This window comes from Hyla sarda, chromosome 7 (assembly GCF_029499605.1).
Source record: "Hyla sarda isolate aHylSar1 chromosome 7, aHylSar1.hap1, whole genome shotgun sequence".
Classification (NCBI taxonomy): Eukaryota; Metazoa; Chordata; class Amphibia; order Anura; family Hylidae; genus Hyla; species Hyla sarda.
In genome coordinates this window covers 229,712,107-229,730,939 of record NC_079195.1, presented here as the reverse complement: position 1 = coordinate 229,730,939, position 18,833 = coordinate 229,712,107, and the positions used below count along the sequence as shown (strand labels likewise).

The 18,833-nt window shown below is 46.9% G+C and overlaps 1 protein-coding gene across 2 annotated transcripts in view; it reads right to left on the bottom strand.

Annotated features, from left to right (window-relative positions):
- CFAP57 (cilia and flagella associated protein 57) overlaps positions 1-18,833 on the bottom strand; it is a 57,963-nt gene that overhangs the window by 38,428 nt on the left and 702 nt on the right. For both annotated transcript variants that reach the window (XM_056533018.1, XM_056533019.1), the window contains exons 2-12: positions 17,500-17,681; positions 15,933-16,249; positions 9,244-9,533; positions 7,425-7,584; positions 7,194-7,346; positions 6,569-6,708; positions 3,749-3,914; positions 3,452-3,565; positions 2,935-3,147; positions 1,151-1,324; positions 419-580 (exon numbers count right to left, since the gene is read on the bottom strand). In XM_056533018.1, coding sequence (XP_056388993.1) covers positions 419-580; positions 1,151-1,324; positions 2,935-3,147; positions 3,452-3,565; positions 3,749-3,914; positions 6,569-6,708; positions 7,194-7,346; positions 7,425-7,584; positions 9,244-9,533; positions 15,933-16,249; positions 17,500-17,656 — 2,046 coding nt within the window. In that variant the 5' untranslated portion in view covers positions 17,657-17,681. The remainder of the gene's footprint in view (positions 1-418; positions 581-1,150; positions 1,325-2,934; positions 3,148-3,451; positions 3,566-3,748; positions 3,915-6,568; positions 6,709-7,193; positions 7,347-7,424; positions 7,585-9,243; positions 9,534-15,932; positions 16,250-17,499; positions 17,682-18,833) is intronic.

The window sequence follows — 18,833 nt, the reverse complement described above, 5'->3', positions numbered from 1 at the left end:
CTCCTGACAGGAAGTAGTGTAGTTCTTTCATTGTCAGTGTGGTGTTGTCGCAGCAGCAACTTGGCTTGCTGACAGGAAGTTGTGTCCTCTCATTGCCGGTATGTCGTCTAAGCATCTCCCCTCTGGTCTTTGAGCTCCAGCCCAGCCCCCAGAGTAATGTCATCACCTCTGAATAGCCCCTACACCTACATCACCGTCTCCCTACGTGTATGTATATATTTTTGTTTTATTGGGACATTTAGGAAAGAGTTAGGTGTGGATACCACATGCTGCCTTGTGCTGAACAATACCACAGGCAGAGGAGCAGGCAGGGAATGAATACAGCAGGTGCTGCAACATCACTTGTATATCTATTTAGATAGTGTGGATCTTGGACCCATCGTAGACAGCACTGTAATGGTCTGATGTTCATCCTCACCTTCTCCTCCAGGTCAGACCTGGTGATGAGGACCTCCTCGGCATACGTCAGTTCTTTATCCCGCTTCAGGCCTCGGCTCTCTTTGTCGGAAATCTTCCACACCATAAGGCAGCCATCTTCAGAAATGGAAAGGAGGTTCTGGTCATCGTATGTCACCATGAGCTGTAAGAAAGTCAAACAGGAAGCAACATGTACGTGATTTGGGGAACTGAGTGTAACAAGTAGATCTGGGGGTGATAGACCAAGAACATAGCCAAAGGCTGTCCGGGCATGCTGGGAGTGGTAGTTTTGCAACAGCTGGAGGCATAATGGTTGGGAAACAGTGGCCTTCGGCTGTCTGGGCATGCTGGGAGTTGTAGTTTTGCAACAGCTGGAGGCACGCTGTTGGAAAACAGTGGCCAAAGACTGCCCGGGCATGCTGGGAGTTGTAGTTTTGCAACAGCTGGAGGCATAATGGTTGGGAAACAGTGGCCTTCGGCTGTCTGGGCATGCTGGGAGTTGTAGTTTTGCAACAGCTGGAGGCATAATGGTTGGGAAACAGTGGCCTTCGGCTGTCTGGGCATGCTAGGAGTTGTAGTTTTGCAACAGCTGGAGGTGTCCTGATTGGAAAACACTGCTACAGAGGTGTACATCAGGAAATCTTCACCATACACTGTAAAAATTGTGTCAACACAACCTAATCTGATAAGCTCTGGGAAATTACATGGTGCACAACGAACAGAAACCTCTTACCCTGGTGACTGGCGCTGCATGTGCCTGGTACTCGTTGTATTCCCTATGAAGAGGCAGCGGGTATTTCATGGAGCGTATAGTCCCGGTGGATGTGCCAGTAAACACCATACGTCCGGAATGAGAGACAGCGACCGTGGTGTACGTCACATCGAAGGACGGCACTTCCCGGGGTATCTGAGATGGAGACAGGTGACAGCACAAGATGATGTTAATAGCACTAGACCTGGTCACACTGCACACTCTGCAGCAAATGGGGGGGCACCCTGGTGAAGGGTACACTGGTCACGTGACGTGCGTTGCTTTGCAGCCATGTTTCCTCAGCTTTATGCACAGTGAGGCTCAATCCTCTTCTCTCTTCATAGCAAACCATTTCACTTTAAAGAAGATGTCCAGCAAAACAAATTTAGCCCCCATATGTAGGATAGGAAATAAGTGTCTGATCGTGGGGGGTCCGACCGCTGGGACCCCCCGCAATCTCCCGTAAGGTGTCCCGGCTCTGCTCTAGGAAAAGACGCTTCGCACTAAGCATGTCAGCTGATCGAAACACGCCCCCTCCATTCATCTCTATGGGAGAGGAGGAGACACAGCGTTCATGTGTCTCCGCCTCTCCTATAGAAATGAATGGAGGGGGCGTGTTTCGACCAGTTGACGTGCTGGGTTATGGAACGCGCAATAGCATAGCAGAGCCGGGGCCGAGTCGGGGGCCCCATAGAGGAGATCGCAGGGGGTTCCAGCGGTTGGACCCCAAGCGATCAGACACTTATCCCCTATCCTATCGATAGGGGATAAATTTAGTTTCACAGGACATCTTCTTTAAAGGGGTACTCTGCTGCTAGACATCCTGATGTCTGATCGCGGGGTACCACCAAACGCCGGGTTCCTGTGGCAGTGGTTGTGCCGTCATGGCCATGCCCCTCCTGATGTCACACCACACCCCCTCCATTCATGTATATGGGAAGGGGCGTGTCGGCCGACACGCCCCCTCCCATAGACATGAATGGAGGGGGCATGGCATCATGAGGGGGTGTGGCCGTGACGTCAGAATCACGCGCTGCTGGAGCACCGCAGTACCTCTTTATAGCGTACTTCTAATTCTATAGTCAATTTTTGACTAATGACCGCTGTGCAGCAGTGTGCGCAATGAATTTCAAATTCAATGCCTAAATGCTGCAACTGGACGCTGTCCTCCCCGCCATTTATTGCTTTTCATATGTGATGGAGCTTCCCGCTTTGTCTCTATAGCAGCCGTCTCCAGTGCTAGGCCCAGCGCCGCACATTACCATTATGCTGGGTCTTGTGCTGGAGACGGCGGCTATAGAGATGAAGCAGGAAGCTTTGTCTCTTACAAATAGCGATACGTGGCAGGAAGTGGGGAATAATGCCCCATTTCAGAAATACGGGTTCTGCATAATAGTCATTTGTCACATCTTCATTAGAGCTTTAAAGTTTATTTTGCTGTAAATTACAACGAGTCACCAGCTTTCCCAGACACTAAAATGGACTTTGGTCCTTGAGGACTTATATATTTATGAGTCGTTTATTGTCCTGTTATGCAGGTTCAGTGCAAACTGTAAATGTGACACTGTGGAGGCACTGCGGGGAGCAGCTGCGGGGACCTCCTCCGTGACTACTAAGTTGGGTTCTAGCAGCCTATTAAAACTATGGTTCCTCTGAAAAGCCCAAGAGTGTGTGTGTGTACATCCTGCTGCCTGAATCTGTTCCATGCTGCCCGTGATTAGAGCAGCATGGAGCAGGTGACATAATACGCATACATAGCTCGTTACCTGTGAATCACTAATCTCCTTCAGCATCTGGTCGGACCCCACAGCGAAGATGGTTTTAGAGTCAGGGGACAGGGCCACACAGCTGTAGCTGCAGGATTTCAGGACACACTCCGACTCCCTCTTGCCGGTCAGCGAGTTCCACTCGTAGACGGCTCCGTCCAGGCCGCAGGACACCAACTTACTGTCATCCATACTCCAGGCCACGGAGCGCACCTGAGCCCACAAAGATAGAACAACATGTGTACATTGTGAACCGCAAGTTATAGGGATGGAGTGATGGCTGCAAACACAGACTGAGATTTTATGATCGACTCTCCTGGCATTCATAGAAATCAATGGCTAAGGCTGTCCGGACATGCTGGGAGTTGTAGTTTTGCAATGGCTAGAAGCACACTGGTTGGAAAACACTGGCCTAAGGCTGTCCGGACATGCTGGGAGTTGTAGTTTTGTAACAGCTGGAGGCACACTGGTTGGGAAACACTAAATCCCTAATGCCTGTATATATCATGGGACGTACCTTTCCATTGTGGCCTTTCAGGTTGATTACATTCTCAAAGGTTGTTGTGGAGTAAATATGGATGACGTTGCCATTCACAGCAGCGAAGAGGTGTCCTCCATGACTGAAGACGCACTGTAATGGGAGAGGAAAGTAAGACCCAGGGGTAAAGGGCTTATCAAGGATTAGAAAAACAGCGCTACTGTCACATGAGTGGAGAAGTGCTTTGTGTTTTTTATTTTGGATTAAGTAGCTGCGTTTTTCTCATCCTGGATAGCCCCATTAAATGTGAGCAGCTATATACAGATGGTGCGTCACCTCTTTACATCCGCGGACTGTGAATTCTTTGAACATCCGGATGTCATCAATCAGCAGATTCATTAGACGTAACTTATCAGAAAATCCCACCAGAACGTACAATCCGGACGGGTGCAGAGAGACGCTGTACGCTTCCTCCTGGAATTCCTTGTACAGTTCCAGAGAGCTGCCAATGGACGAGACAGGATCGTTACCTATATGGCTCAACCAGGGGCCACGTTATCTGCGCCATGAATGTCAATAAACCAATATATAAATGGGAGACCCAACTAGTATACTGCTCAGCGATTCAGCTTCTGTATTACACTCCAGAGCTGTACTCACTATTCTGCTGGTGAGGTCACTGTGTACATACATTACATTACTTATCCTGTACTGATCCTGAGTTATATCCTGTATTATACTCCAGATCTGTACTCACTATTCTGCTGGTGAGGTCACTGTGTACATACATTACATTACTTATCCTGTACTGATCCTGAGTTATATCCTGTATTATTGTTATATCCTGTACTGACTATTCTGCTGGTGAGGTCACTGTGTATATACATTACATTACTTATCCTGTACTGATCCTGAGTTATATCCTGTATTATACTCCAGAGCTGTACTCACTATTCTGCTGGTGATGTCACTGTGTACAGACATTACATTACTTATCCTGTACTGATCCTGAGTTATATCCTGTATTATACTCCAGATCTGTACTCACTATTCTGCTGGTGAGGTCACTGTGTACATACATTACATTACTTATCCTGTACTGATCCTGAGTTATATCCTGTATTATACTCCAGATCTGTACTCACTATTCTGCAGGTGAGGTCACTGTGTACATACATTACATTACTTATCCTGTACTGATCCTGAGTTATATCCTGTATTATACTCCAAAGCTGTACTCACTATTCTGCTGGTGAGGTCACTGTGTACATACATTACATTACTTATCCTGTACTGATCCTGAGTTATATCCTGTATTATACTGCGGAGCTGTACTTACAAGTCTGTTGGTGAGGTCACTGTGTACATACATTACATTACTTATCCTGTACTGATCCTGAGGTATATCCTGTATTATACTCCAGAGCTGTACTCACTATTCTGCTGGTGAGGTCACTGTGTACATACATTACATTACTTATCCTGTACTGATCCTGTGTTATATCCTGTATTACACTCCAGAGATGTACTCACTATTCTGCTGGTGAGATCACTGTGTACATACATTACATTACTTATCCTGTACTGATCCTGAGTTATATCCTGTATTATACCCCAGAGCTGCACTCACTATTCTGCTGGTGAGGTCACTGTGTACATACATTACATTACTTATCCTGTACTGATCCTGTGTTATATCCTGTATTACACTCCAGAGCTGTACTCACTATTCTGCTGGTGAGGTCACTGTGTACATACATTACATTACTGATCCTGTACTGATCCTGAGTTATATCCTGTATTATACTCCAGAGCTATACTCACTATTCTGCTGATGAGGTCACTGTGTACATACATTACATTACTGATCCTGTACTGATCCTGAGTTATATCCTGTATTATACTCCAGAGCTGTACTCACTCTTCTGCTGGTGAGGTCACTGTGTACATACATTACATTACTTATCCTGTACTGATCCTGTGTTATATCCTGTATTATACTCCAGAGCTGTACTCACTATTATGCTGGTGAGGTCACTGTGTACATACATTACATTACTTATCCTGTACTGATCCTGAGTTATATCCTGTATTATACTCCAGAGCTGTACTCACTACTCTGCTGGTGGGGTCACTGTGTACATACATTACATTACTTATCCTGTACTGATCCTGTGTTATATCCTGTATTACACTCCAGAGCTGTACTCACTATTCTGCTGGTGAGATCACTGTGTACATACATTACATTACTTATCCTGTACTGATCCTGAGTTATATCCTGTATTATACCCCAGAGCTGCACTCACTATTCTGCTGGTGAGGTCACTGTGTACATACATTACATTACTTATCCTGTACTGATCCTGTGTTATATCCTGTATTACACTCCAGAGCTGTACTCACTATTCTGCTGGTGAGGTCACTGTGTACATACATTACATTACTGATCCTGTACTGATCCTGAGTTATATCCTGTATTATACTCCAGAGCTGTACTCACTATTCTGCTGGTGAGGTCACTGTGTACATACATTACATTACTGATCCTGTACTGATCCTGAGTTATATCCTGTATTATACTCCAGAGCTGTACTCACTATTCTGCTGGTGAGGTCACTGTGTACATACATTACATTACTGATCCTGTACTGATCCTGTGTTATATCCTGTATTATACTCCAGAGCTGTACTCACTATTCTGCTGGTGAGGTCACTGTGTACATACATTACATTACTTATCCTGTACTGATCCTGAGTTATATCCTGTATTATACTCCAGAGCTGTACTCACTATTCTGCTGGTGGGGTCACTGTGTACATACATTACATTACTTATCCTGTACTGATCCTGAGTTATATCCTGTATTATACTCCAGAGCTGTACTCACTATTCTGCTGGTGAGGTCACTGTGTACATACATTACATTACTTATCCTGTACTGATCCAGAGTTATATCCTGTATTTTACTCCAGAGCTGTACTCACTATTCTGCTGGTGAGATCACTGTGTACATACATTACATTACTTATCCTGTACTGATCCTGAGTTATATCCTGTATTTTACTCCAGAGCTGTACTCACTATTCTGCTGGTGTAGTGTGTACATACATTTTCATGCAATGTAAATTGGGATATATTTACAGCGTCATTACTTGTTCTCGTAGTTCCAGATGCGGACGGAGTGGTCCAGCGAGCAGGTGGCGATCAGAGGTTTACGGATACAGACGCTCAGTCCTGTGATGGCAGCGGAATGCCAAGGCTCAGTCAGGAACTCAAAGTGAACATCGTCGCCCTACGAGGTGAATAAATAATTACAAGGTAATTGGAAATGGGTAAAAAGAAGGGTCACCTGACCGTGGTCTTATGGTCATAGAGATATGAACTCAGATCCCCATCACAGTCTCTACTGGTCACCCAGCATTTCCTGAACCAGACAAAACTAGGAAACACCTTAAAGGGGTACTCCGCTGCTCAGCGTCTGGAACAAAATGTTCCGAACGCTGGAGCTGGCAGCTCGTGACATCATAGCCCCGCCCCCTCATGGCATCACGCTCCGCCCCCTCAATGCAATTCTATGGGAGGGGGCGTGACAGACGTCACGCCCCCTCCCATAGACTTGCATTGAGGGGGCGGGGCATGACTGCATTAGAGGGTGGGGCTATGACATCACGAGCTCCCTGGCCAGCTCGTTTGTTCCAAACGCTGAGCAGCGGAGTACCCCTTTAACAGAAGGAGACATCTTGTAGGACCTCTATATGCTGCTCCGCTCTATTTTACCTTATTGATGTCCGCGGAGGACAAGGCGATGCTGTAGAGTTGGTTTTTATCCGTACTGATGATGACCGTCTCCTCGGAGGGGCTCAGACACATACACAGGACTTCCTGCTGCTCAGACAGGACAGAATCGCCACCATTCTTATCCTGCGGGATCTGAGGAGACAGGATGGACACGTCATAGATGATATATATAAGACATAGTACATCAGCCGCCATATTCAGCATCTTTACCGTAATGTTACGTCCTCTCTTGTAGAATTCCTGATCTTCCACTTTCTCAAACATGCAGACGGTGCCGGGGCCGCCGGAACACAGGAATCCTTTGGAATAGGCCAAAATGGAATTGATGTGCAAAGGGGAGGATGAGGTGCTGCCCAAGGCAGAGAGGGCGCTATAGAGCAAAAGAGAGGACCTGTGTGTCACGTATGACTATATACACTCCATTATGGTGACATTTGTTACCTCTGTGGTAGGGATGTCATGATACAGATATTGGTATTGGTGCAGATTTTAGACATTTGCCCAAGTATTTGTATATGTGCAAAAGTCCTACCCATCCCAATATCTTCAGACCATAAAAAATAGACATCCCTCCCACCTTTCCTCTGTTTCTGCCCCCAGGCCTTGTTCGCTCCATTACCTGGAGTGGTGCAGGACCTGCTGGTGCAGGAGAAGGTCCTGCACCACTAACAGAGCGGAGGATGCGGAGGCCTCAGTGTGGGGGCGAAAGGAAGGTGAGTGGGATTTCGATTATTTGCTTTTAAAGGGGACTTTTTGAGGGGAAACTACCAAACTACTGGGGGCAGATCTTAATCATGAGTGTCAGTGAGGTCACGTTCGACCACTGCTGTCACAAGAAATTAAAAAAAGTTTCGGTAATCGTAGAGTACTTAAAGGAGATCTCCAGTCTTGAAAAACGTATCCCCTATCCTAAGGATAGGGCATAAGTCCGACCGCTGGGACCACCCGCAATCTCCCGTATGGGGCCCCAGCAGCCCGCAGGAAGGGGGCATGTTGACCACCAGACGAAGCGGCGGCTGACTTCCCCTCTATACAACCCTATGGCAAAGCCGGAGCGCTGCCTTGCTCTATTGAGGGGGCGTGTCGGCCGCCGCTTTGTGCTGTGGTCGACATGCGCTCTCTGGCCAGCGAGCCGGGGCCCCGTACAGGAGATCGCGGGGGGCCCCAGCAGTGTGACCCCCGCCCCACGATCTGAAACTAATCCCCTATACTTAGGATAGGGTATAAGTTTTTCAGGACTGGACTACCCCTTTAAACTGGTACTCCCGTTCCCCGGCCTTCTGAACATCCGGTTCAGAAGGCTTAGAGAAGCAGCCGCAGTGCTGCGACCAGGCCCCTCGTGATATCACGGCCACGCCATGTGAGTTGAGGGGTAGTGCCCTGTGTGAGTGGAGCGGTAGTGCCCTGTGTGAGTGGAGCGGTAGTGCCCTGTGTGAGTGGAGCGGTAGTGCCCTGTGTGAGTGGAGCGGTAGTGCCCTGTGTGAGTGGAGCGGTAGTGCCCTGTGTGAGTGGAGCAGTAGTGCCCTGTGTGAGTGGAGCGGTAGTGCCCTGTGTGAGTGGAGTGGTAGTGCCCTGTGTGAGTGGAGCGGTAGTGCCCTGTTTGAGTGGAGCGGTAGTGCCCTGTGTGTGTGGAGCGGTAGTGCCCTGTGTGAGTGGAGCGGTAGTGCCCTGTGTGAATGGAGTGATAGTGCCCTGTGTGTGTGGAGAGGTAGTGCCCTGTGTGAGTGGAGCAGTAGTGCCCTGTGTGAGTGGAGCGGTAGTGCCCTGTGTGAGTGGAGCGGTAGTGCCCTGTGTGAGTGGAGTGATAGTGCACCTGTGAGGCCTCTCCATTCATTCTCTATGGGATTAACAGCTAAGCACAGTACTGCAATATCTAAGCCACTCCCACTGACAGTGAAGCGACGATCAGACAGGCACTCTACCGCTTCGCTCACATGGGGCACTCGAGGAGCACTGGTCCCATGGATCATACATTTATCTCTTATACTGTAGGGCACATGCTGTTAGCCCTAGAGATGGTCTTACGTACCGTCCGTCCTCAGAAGACGCCCGTCTCTTCTCAGAATAGCGCTGCACCCTGGAGCTCCCCCCGATGTTCTGTTCCCATCGCAGATCTCCAGACTCCCACAGACAGAGCTTCCCGGTGTCCGTCCCACAGATGATTCGGTCTTCGGACAGCCACGCGTGGCTCAGGAAGTTCTGTGCTTCCACTTTCAGAAAGTTTGTCTGTTTCAAATTCCCGTCCACGTAGCGAAAGATCTTGAAGACCCCATGACCTGTGACGCAGATCTGGGCATTGTCATGGGGGTTAAAGGTCACCTGACACGTGAAGAGACAGAATTCGGATCAACATGCACTGACTGGGCCAGAACGTCAGACACTCCTAACAAAAATGTGCATGATTGGGAGTTGTAGTTCTGCAGCAGCTGAAAAGCTATAGGCCTGGGATCACTGCTATAGATGGTGCAAATCTCTCAGGGCATGATGGGAGGTGCAGTTCTGAAGTAGCTGTAAAGCCAGGGGTTAGTGGAACACTGCAACAAAGGGTGCAGCGCTGCAGGGAATGATGAGAGTAGTAGACTTGCAATGGGTTGGGGAACACTAAAATAGAGTAATACAAAGCTGCAGGAGCATAAGGATATATACTGCGGAGCCCAGATAATATAGGGTCACCTGATAGATAAGGATATATACTGAGGAGCCCAGATAATGTGGGGCCACCTGGTAGATAAGGATATATACTGCAGAGCCCAGATAATGTGGGGGGGGGGGTCACCTGGTAGATAAGGATATATACTGCGGAGCCCAGATAATATAGGGTCACCTGATAGATAAGGATATATACTGAGGAGCCCAGATAATGTGGGGCCACCAGGTAGATAAGGATATATACTGAGGAGCCCAGATAATATGGGGGGTCACCTGGTAGATAAGGATATATACTGAGGAGCCCAGATAATATGGGGGTCACCTGATAGATAAGGATATATACTGAGGAGCCCAGATAATGTGGGGCCACCTGGTAGATAAGGATATATACTGCAGAGCCCAGATAATATGGGGGGTCACCTGGTAGATAAGGATATATACTGAGGAGCCCAGATAATGTGGGGGTCACCTGATAGATAAGGATATATACTGAGGAGCCCAGATAATATGGGGGGTCACCTGGTAGATAAGGATATATACTGAGGAGCCCAGATAATGTGGGGCCACCTGGTAGATAAGGATATATACTGCAGAGCCCAGATAATGTGGGGGGGGGGTCACCTGGTAGATAAGGATATATACTGAGGAGCCCAGATAATATAGGGTCACCTGATAGATAAGGATATATACTGAGGAGCCCAGATAATGTGGGGCCACCTGGTAGATAAGGATATATACTGCGGAGCCCAGATAATGTGGGGGGGGGGGGTCACCTGGTAGATAAGGATATATACTGAGGAGCCCAGATAATGTGGGGCCACCTGGTAGATAAGGATATATACTGCGGAGCCCAGATAATTTGGGGGGGGGGGGGTCACCTGGTAGATAAGGATATATACTGAGGAGCCCAGATAATATAGGGTCACCTGATAGATAAGGATATATAATGCGGAGCCCAGATAATATGGGGTCACCTGATAGATAAGGATATATACTGAGGAGCCCAGATAATATGGGGGGGTCACCTGGTAGATAAGGATATATACTGAGGAGCCCAGATAATATAGGGTCACCTGATAGATAAGGATATATAATGCGGAGCCCAGATAATATGGGGTCACCTGGTAGATAAGGATATATACTGAGGAGCCCAGATAATATGGGGTCACCTGGTAGATAAGGATATATACTGAGGAGCCCAGATAATATGGGGGGGTCACCTGATAGATAAGGATATATACTGCGGAGCCCAGATAATGTGGGGTCACCTGGTAGATAAGGATATATACTGAGGAGCTCAGATAATATGGGGGGGGGGGTCACCTGATAGATAAGGATATATACTGAGGAGCCCAGATAATGTGGGGGGTCACCTGGTAGATAAGGATATATACTGAGGAGCCCAGATAATATGGGGGGTCACCTGGTAGATAAGGATATATACTGAGGAGCCCAGATAATGTGGGGGGGGGGGTCACCTGGTAGATAAGGATATATACTGAGGAACCCAGATAATATGGGGGGGGGTCACCTGGTAGATAAGGATATATACTGAGGAGCCCAGATAATATGGGGGGGGGGTCACCTGGTAGATAAGGATATATACTGAGGAGCCCAGATAATATGGGGTCACCTGATAGATAAGGATATATACTGAGGAGCCCAGATAATATGGGGGGGTCACCTGGTAGATAAGGATATATACTGAGGAGCCCAGATAATATGGGGTCACCTGGTAGATAGGGATATATACTGAGGAGCCCAGATAATATGGGGGGGTCACCTGATAGATAAGGATATATACTGAGGAGCCCAGATAATGTGGGGTCACCTGGTAGATAAGGATATATACTGAGGAGCCCATATAATGTGGGGTCCCCTGATAGATAAGGATATATACTGAGGAGCCCAGATAATATGGGGGGGTCACCTGATAGATAAGGATATATACTGAGGAGCCCAGATAATGTGGGGTCACCTGATAGATAAGGATATATACTGAGGAGCCCAGATAATATGGGGTCCCCTGATAGATAAGGATATATACTGAGGAGCTCAGATAATATGGGGGGGGGGGGTCACCTGATAGCTAAGGATATATACTGAGGAGTCCAGATAATGTGGGGGGGTCACCTGGTAGATAAGGATATATACTGCGGAGCCCAGATAATGTGGGGGGGGGGGGGTCAACTGATAGATAAGGATATATACTGCGGAGCCCAGATAATATGGGGTCACCTGATAGATAAGGATATATACTGAGGAGCCCAGATAATATGGGGGGTCACCTGGTAGATAAGGATATATACTGAGGAGCCCAGATAATATGGGGGGGTCACCTGGTAGATAAGGATATATACTGAGGAGCCCAGATAATATGGGGTCACCTGGTAGATAAGATATATACTGAGGAGCCCAGATAATGTTGGGTCACATGGTAGATAATGATATATACTGAGGAGCCCAGATAATGTGGGGGGGGGGGTCACCTGGTAGATAAGGATATATACTGAGGAGCCCAGATAATATAGGATCACCTGATAGATAAGGATATATACTGAGGAGCCCAGATAATGTGGGGGGGGGGGGGTCACCTGGTAGATAAGGATATATACTGAGGAGCCCAGATAATGTGGGGCCACCTGGTAGATAAGGATATATACTGCGGAGCCCAGATAATTTGGGGGGGGGGGGGTCACCTGGTAGATAAGGATATATACTGAGGAGCCCAGATAATATAGGGTCACCTGATAGATAAGGATATATAATGCGGAGCCCAGATAATATGGGGTCACCTGATAGATAAGGATATATACTGAGGAGCCCAGATAATATGGGGTCACCTGGTAGATAAGGATATATACTGAGGAGCCCAGATAATATGGGGGGGGGTCACCTGATAGATAAGGATATATACTGAGGAGCCCAGATAATATGGGGTCACCTGATAGATAAGGATATATACTGAGGAGCCCAGATAATGTGGGGGGGGGGGTCACCTGGTAGATAAGGATATATACTGAGGAGCCCAGATAATATGGGGTCACCTGATAGATAAGGATATATACTGAGGAGCCCAGATAATATGGGGGGGTCACCTGGTAGATAAGGATATATACTGAGGAGCCCAGATAATATGGGGTCACCTGATAGATAAGGATATATACTGAGGAACCCAGATAATATGGGGGGGGGGGGTCACCTGGTAGATAAGGATATATACTGAGGAGCCCAGATAATATGGGGTCACCTGATAGATAAGGATATATACTGAGGAGCCCAGATAATATGGGGGGGTCACCTGGTAGATAAGGATATATACTGAGGAGCCCAGATAATATGGGGTCACCTGGTAGATAGGGATATATACTGAGGAGCCCAGATAATATGGGGGGGTCACCTGATAGATAAGGATATATACTGAGGAGCCCAGATAATGTGGGGTCACCTGTTAGATAAGGATATATACTGAGGAGCCCAGATAATATGGGGTCCCCTGATAGATAAGGATATATACTGAGGAGCCCAGATAATATGGGGTCACCTGATAGATAAGGATATATACTGAGGAGCTCAGATAATATGGGGGGGGGGGGTCACCTGATAGCTAAGGATATATACTGAGGAGCCCAGATAATGTGGGGGGGTCACCTGGTAGATAAGGATATATACTGCGGAGCCCAGATAATGTGGGGTCACCTGATAGATAAGGATATATACTGAGGAGCCCAGATAATATGGGGTCACCTGATAGATAAGGATATATACTGAGGAGCCCAGATAATGTGGGGGGGGGGTCAACTGATAGATAAGGATATATACTGCGGAGCCCAGATAATATGGGGTCACCTGATAGATAAGGATATATACTGAGGAGCCCAGATAATATGGGGGGTCACCTGGTAGATAAGGATATATACTGAGGAGCCCAGATAATATGGGGGGGTCACCTGGTAGATAAGGATATATACTGAGGAGCCCAGATAATATGGGGTCACCTGGTAGATAAGATATATACTGAGGAGCCCAGATAATGTGGGGGGGGGGGGGGGTCACCTGGTAGATAAGGATATATACTGAGGAGCCCAGATAATGTGGGGGGGTCACCTGGTAGATAAGGATATATACTGAGGAGCCCAGATAATGTGGGGATCACCTGGTAGATAAGGATATATACTGAGGAGCCCAGATAATGTGGGGATCACCTGATAGATAAGGATATATACTGAGGAGCCCAGATAATATGGGGGTCACCTGGTAGATATGGATATATACTGCGGAGCCCAGATAATGTGGGGGTCACCTGGTAGATAAGGATATATACTGAGGAGCCCAGATAATGTGGGGGTCACCTGATAGATAAGGATATATACTGAGGAGCCCAGATAATATGGGGGTCACCTGGTAGATAAGGATATATACTGAGGAGCCCAGATAATATGGGGGGGTCACCTGATAGATAAGGATATATACTGAGGAGCCCAGATAATATGGGGGGTCACCTGGTAGATAAGATATATACTAAGGAGCCCAGATAATATGGGGGGTCACCTGGTAGGTAAGGATATATACTGAGGAGTCCAGATAATGTGGGGGGTCACCTGGTAGATAAGGATATATACTGCGGAGCCCAGATAATGTGGGGTCACCTGGTAGATAAGGATATATACTGAGGAGCCCAGATAATATGGGGGGGGGGGGGGTCACCTGATAGATAAGGATATATACTGAGGAGCCCAGATAATATGGGGGGGTCACCTGGTAGATAGGGATATATACTGTGGAGCCCAGATAATGTGGGGTCACCTGGTAGATAAGGATATATACTGAGGAGCCCAGATAATGTGGGGTCACCTGGTAGATAAGGATATATACTGAGGAGCCCAGATAATATGGGGGGGTCACCTGATAGATAAGGATATATACTGGGGAGCCCAGATAATGTGGGGTCACCTGATAGATAAGGATATATACTGAGGAGCCCAGATAATATGGGGTCCCCTGATAGATAAGGATATATACTGAGGAGCTCAGATAATATGGGGGGGGGGGGGGGTCCCCTGATAGATAAGGATATATACTGAGGAGCTCAGATAATATGGGGGGGGGGGGGTCACCTGATAGCTAAGGATATATACTGAGGAGCCCAGATAATATGGGGGGGGGGGGTCACCTGATAGCTAAGGATATATACTGAGGAGCCCAGATAATGTGGGGGGTCACCTGGTAGATAAGGATATATACTGCGGAGCCCAGATAATGTGGGGTCACCTGATAGATAAGGATATATACTGAGGAGCCCAGATAATATGGGGTCACCTGATAGATAAGGATATATACTGAGGAGCCCAGATAATATGGGGTCACCTGATAGATAAGGATATATACTGAGGAGCCCAGATAATGTGGGGGGGGGGTCACCTGATAGATAAGGATATATACTGCGGAGCCCAGATAATATGGGGTCACCTGATAGATAAGGATATATACTGAGGAGCCCAGATAATATGGGGGGTCACCTGGTACATAAGGATATATACTGAGGAGCCCAGATAATATGGGGGGGGGTCACCTGGTAGATAAGGATATATACTGAGGAGCACAGATAATATGGGGTCACCTGGTAGATAAGATATATACTGAGGAGCCCAGATAATGTGGGGGGGGGGGGGTCACCTGGTAGATAAGGATATATACTGAGGAGCCCAGATAATGTGGGGATCACCTGATAGATAAGGATATATACTGAGGAGCCCAGATAATATGGGGGTCACCTGGTAGATAAGGATATATACTGCGGAGCCCAGATAATGTGGGGGTCACCTGGTAGATAAGGATATATACTGAGGAGCCCAGATAATGTGGGGGTCACCTGATAGATAAGGATATATACTGAGGAGCCCAGATAATATGGGGGGTCACCTGGTAGATAAGGATATATACTGAGGAGCCCAGATAATATGGGGGTCACCTGATAGATAAGGATATATACTGAGGAGCCCAGATAATATGGGGTCACCTGGTAGATAAGGATATATACTGAGGAGCCCAGATAATATGTGGGGTCACCTGGTAGATATGGCTGCTGTGACTGTCTGCCCTCACGGTCGCCATCACTTTCTGTTTCTCCCACATCCAGAAGATGATCTGCCACTCCGGAGAGCCGGACAGGGCCACCAGGTACTTGGAGTCCGGAGAGAAGGCGACGCTGACAAACTCGTGTGCGGTGAAGTCGGGGGCGCTCAGCACTTTGCGCTTCTTGAACGGCATGGACGCCAGGTCATAGATGGTGATGGTAGCCTTGTCGGAGCCCTTCTCGGCCATGGCCAGGTACCGGCGATTGGGGCTGATGGCTAAGGCCTGCATGCCCTGACTCTTCTCTGAACCTGGAGACAAAGGAGACAGGGAAGTCATACACATCTACAGCTCACCCCGCAAAAAACGAGCCCTCACAGAGCATCATAGGCTAAAATAAAAGATAGAGGGGTCAATATAGGGTGATTGTTGGGGTCACGGTCTGTCGGGGGACTTTATAGTCAACGTATGTCAATGGTTTTGAAACTGTGGACCTGCACATGTTACAAAACTACAACTCCCAGCATGCCCGGACAGCCAACGGCTGTCCGGGCATGCTGGGAGTTGTAGTTTTGCAACTGTTGTACTAGAACAATGGTCTTGAAACTGTGGACCTTCACATGTTGCAAAACTACAACTCCCAGCATGCTTGGACAAAGCTGGGAGTTGTAGTTTTGCAACAATTGCATTAGAACAATGGTCTCAAAACTATGGACCTCCAGATGTTGCAAAACTACAACTCCCAGCATGCCCCAAATTGGAGAATTTTTTTCAATTCCACTCCGCAATTGTTCTTTTTTTTATACAGTATATTTTATAGGAAGCCCTGTGGATCTGTGTTATGAGTCTCGCTATGTTCACACAGCATTTTTCCTGTCGTATTTTTGCGCCATAAAATATTCCTGATGTATAGTAAAATTACGCTCGCATTATTTCAAAGATCTTAATTTTTTTTTTCTTATTTAGCGGTCGCAATTTCATTTCAGTTGGTTTTATTTAAAGGGGTATTCCAGGAAAAACTTTTTTTTTTTTTTTTTTACATCAACTGGCTCCAGAAAGTTACGGTAAACAGATTTGTAAATTACTTTTATTAAAAATTCTTAATCCTTCCAATAATTATCAGGTGCTGAAGTTGAGTTGTTCTTTTCTGTCTGGTAACAGTGCTCTCTGCTGACATCTCTGCTTGTCTCGGGAACTGCACAGAGTAGAAGAGGTTTGCTATGGGGATTTGCTTCTACTCTGGACAGTTCCCGAGACAGGTGTCATCAGAGAGCACTTAGAAAGAAAAGAACAACTCAACTTCAGCAGCTCATAAGTACTGAAAGGATTAAGATTTTTTAATAGAAGTAATTTACAAATCTGTTTACCTTTCTGGAGCCAGTTGATATATATATATATATATATATATATATATATATATATATGTACAGAAGTTTTTTCCCTGGATAACCCCTTTAATGTTATGTTTTATAAGCTGGTTAAGTGTAACTTAAAATTTTAATAACAGCTCCGTCCATTACACCAGACGCCCCGCCCCCACCGCGTCCTCGCCGGCGCCCACCTGGAATGAACTTCTGCCATTTCTGGTCCACGTTATACTTGATGCAGTTGTTGCCGGACGGGAAGATGACGGTTTGTTCGTCGAAGAAACAGACATTATTGGCGACTTTAGATTGGAGGCCGAATATATGATGAGACTGCGCCACGATCACCGACATGGTGCAAATAACGCGGCGAATCGACCTGCGAGAAGAAAAAACAAAAAACCAAGAAGAGGAGGTTAGAATAAGAAACAAAGTAAAATTATTTTTTCATTGTTATTAACAAATTCCTTTAGTCCGGCATCCGATCAACCAGAACAATGGTCTCCGATCCTGCGGCTCTCCAGCTGGTGCAAAACTACAACTCCCATAATGCCCTGAAGCTGCAGATCACTGATCTAGAAGGACGGATCGTCCGGCGCTTATATGTGATGCACAGGAGTATCTCCCGGTGACCTCGTTGATTGATGTGGTCACATGATGTCGTCTCGCCGCAGTGACATTGCTTGGACAGAAATGGCGCAGATTTGTACAAAAGACGGCTGAATGCAGAGAACAATACTGTACAGCAGAGAGGTCATAAATAGACGCGCGTGACTGCGAATGTAGACGGCGCGCAAAACCACCATATGATCCGGGCTACAGCATCATGGACGACTTTCCCTGTCAAAAAATGGCGCAGACACAGATGTAAGGATTATAGAAAGAGTCATCTCTGTTACACTCTGTATTTTCCAATATTGGTTGCCTAGCAACACGGAGCGACTCATATCCATACACCCACCTGTTCCCCAACCTTTGGCCCTTGCAAAACTACAACTCCCAGCATGTTACAAATCTACAACTCCTAGCATATTGATGACTACAACTCCCAGCATGTTACAAATCTACAACTCCCAGCATGTTACAAATCTACAACTCCCAGCATGTTACAAATCTACAACTCCCGGCATGTTGATGACTACAACTCCCAGCATGTTGCATGACTACAACTCCCAGCATGTTACAAATCTACAACTCCCAGCATGTTGATGACTACAACTCCCGGAATGTTACAAATCTACAACTCCCGGCATGTTGATGACTACAACTCCCAGCATGTTGCATGACTACAACTCCCAGCATGTTGCATAACTACAACTCCCAGCATGTTGCATGACTACAACTCCCAGCATGTTGCATAACTACAACTCCCAGCATGTTGCATGACTACAACTCCCAGCATGTTGCATGACTACAACTCCCAGCATGTTGCATAACTACAACTCCCAGCATGTTGCATGACTACAACTCCCAGCAAGTTGCATGACTACCACTGTTGCATAACTACAACTCCCAGCATGTTGCATGACTA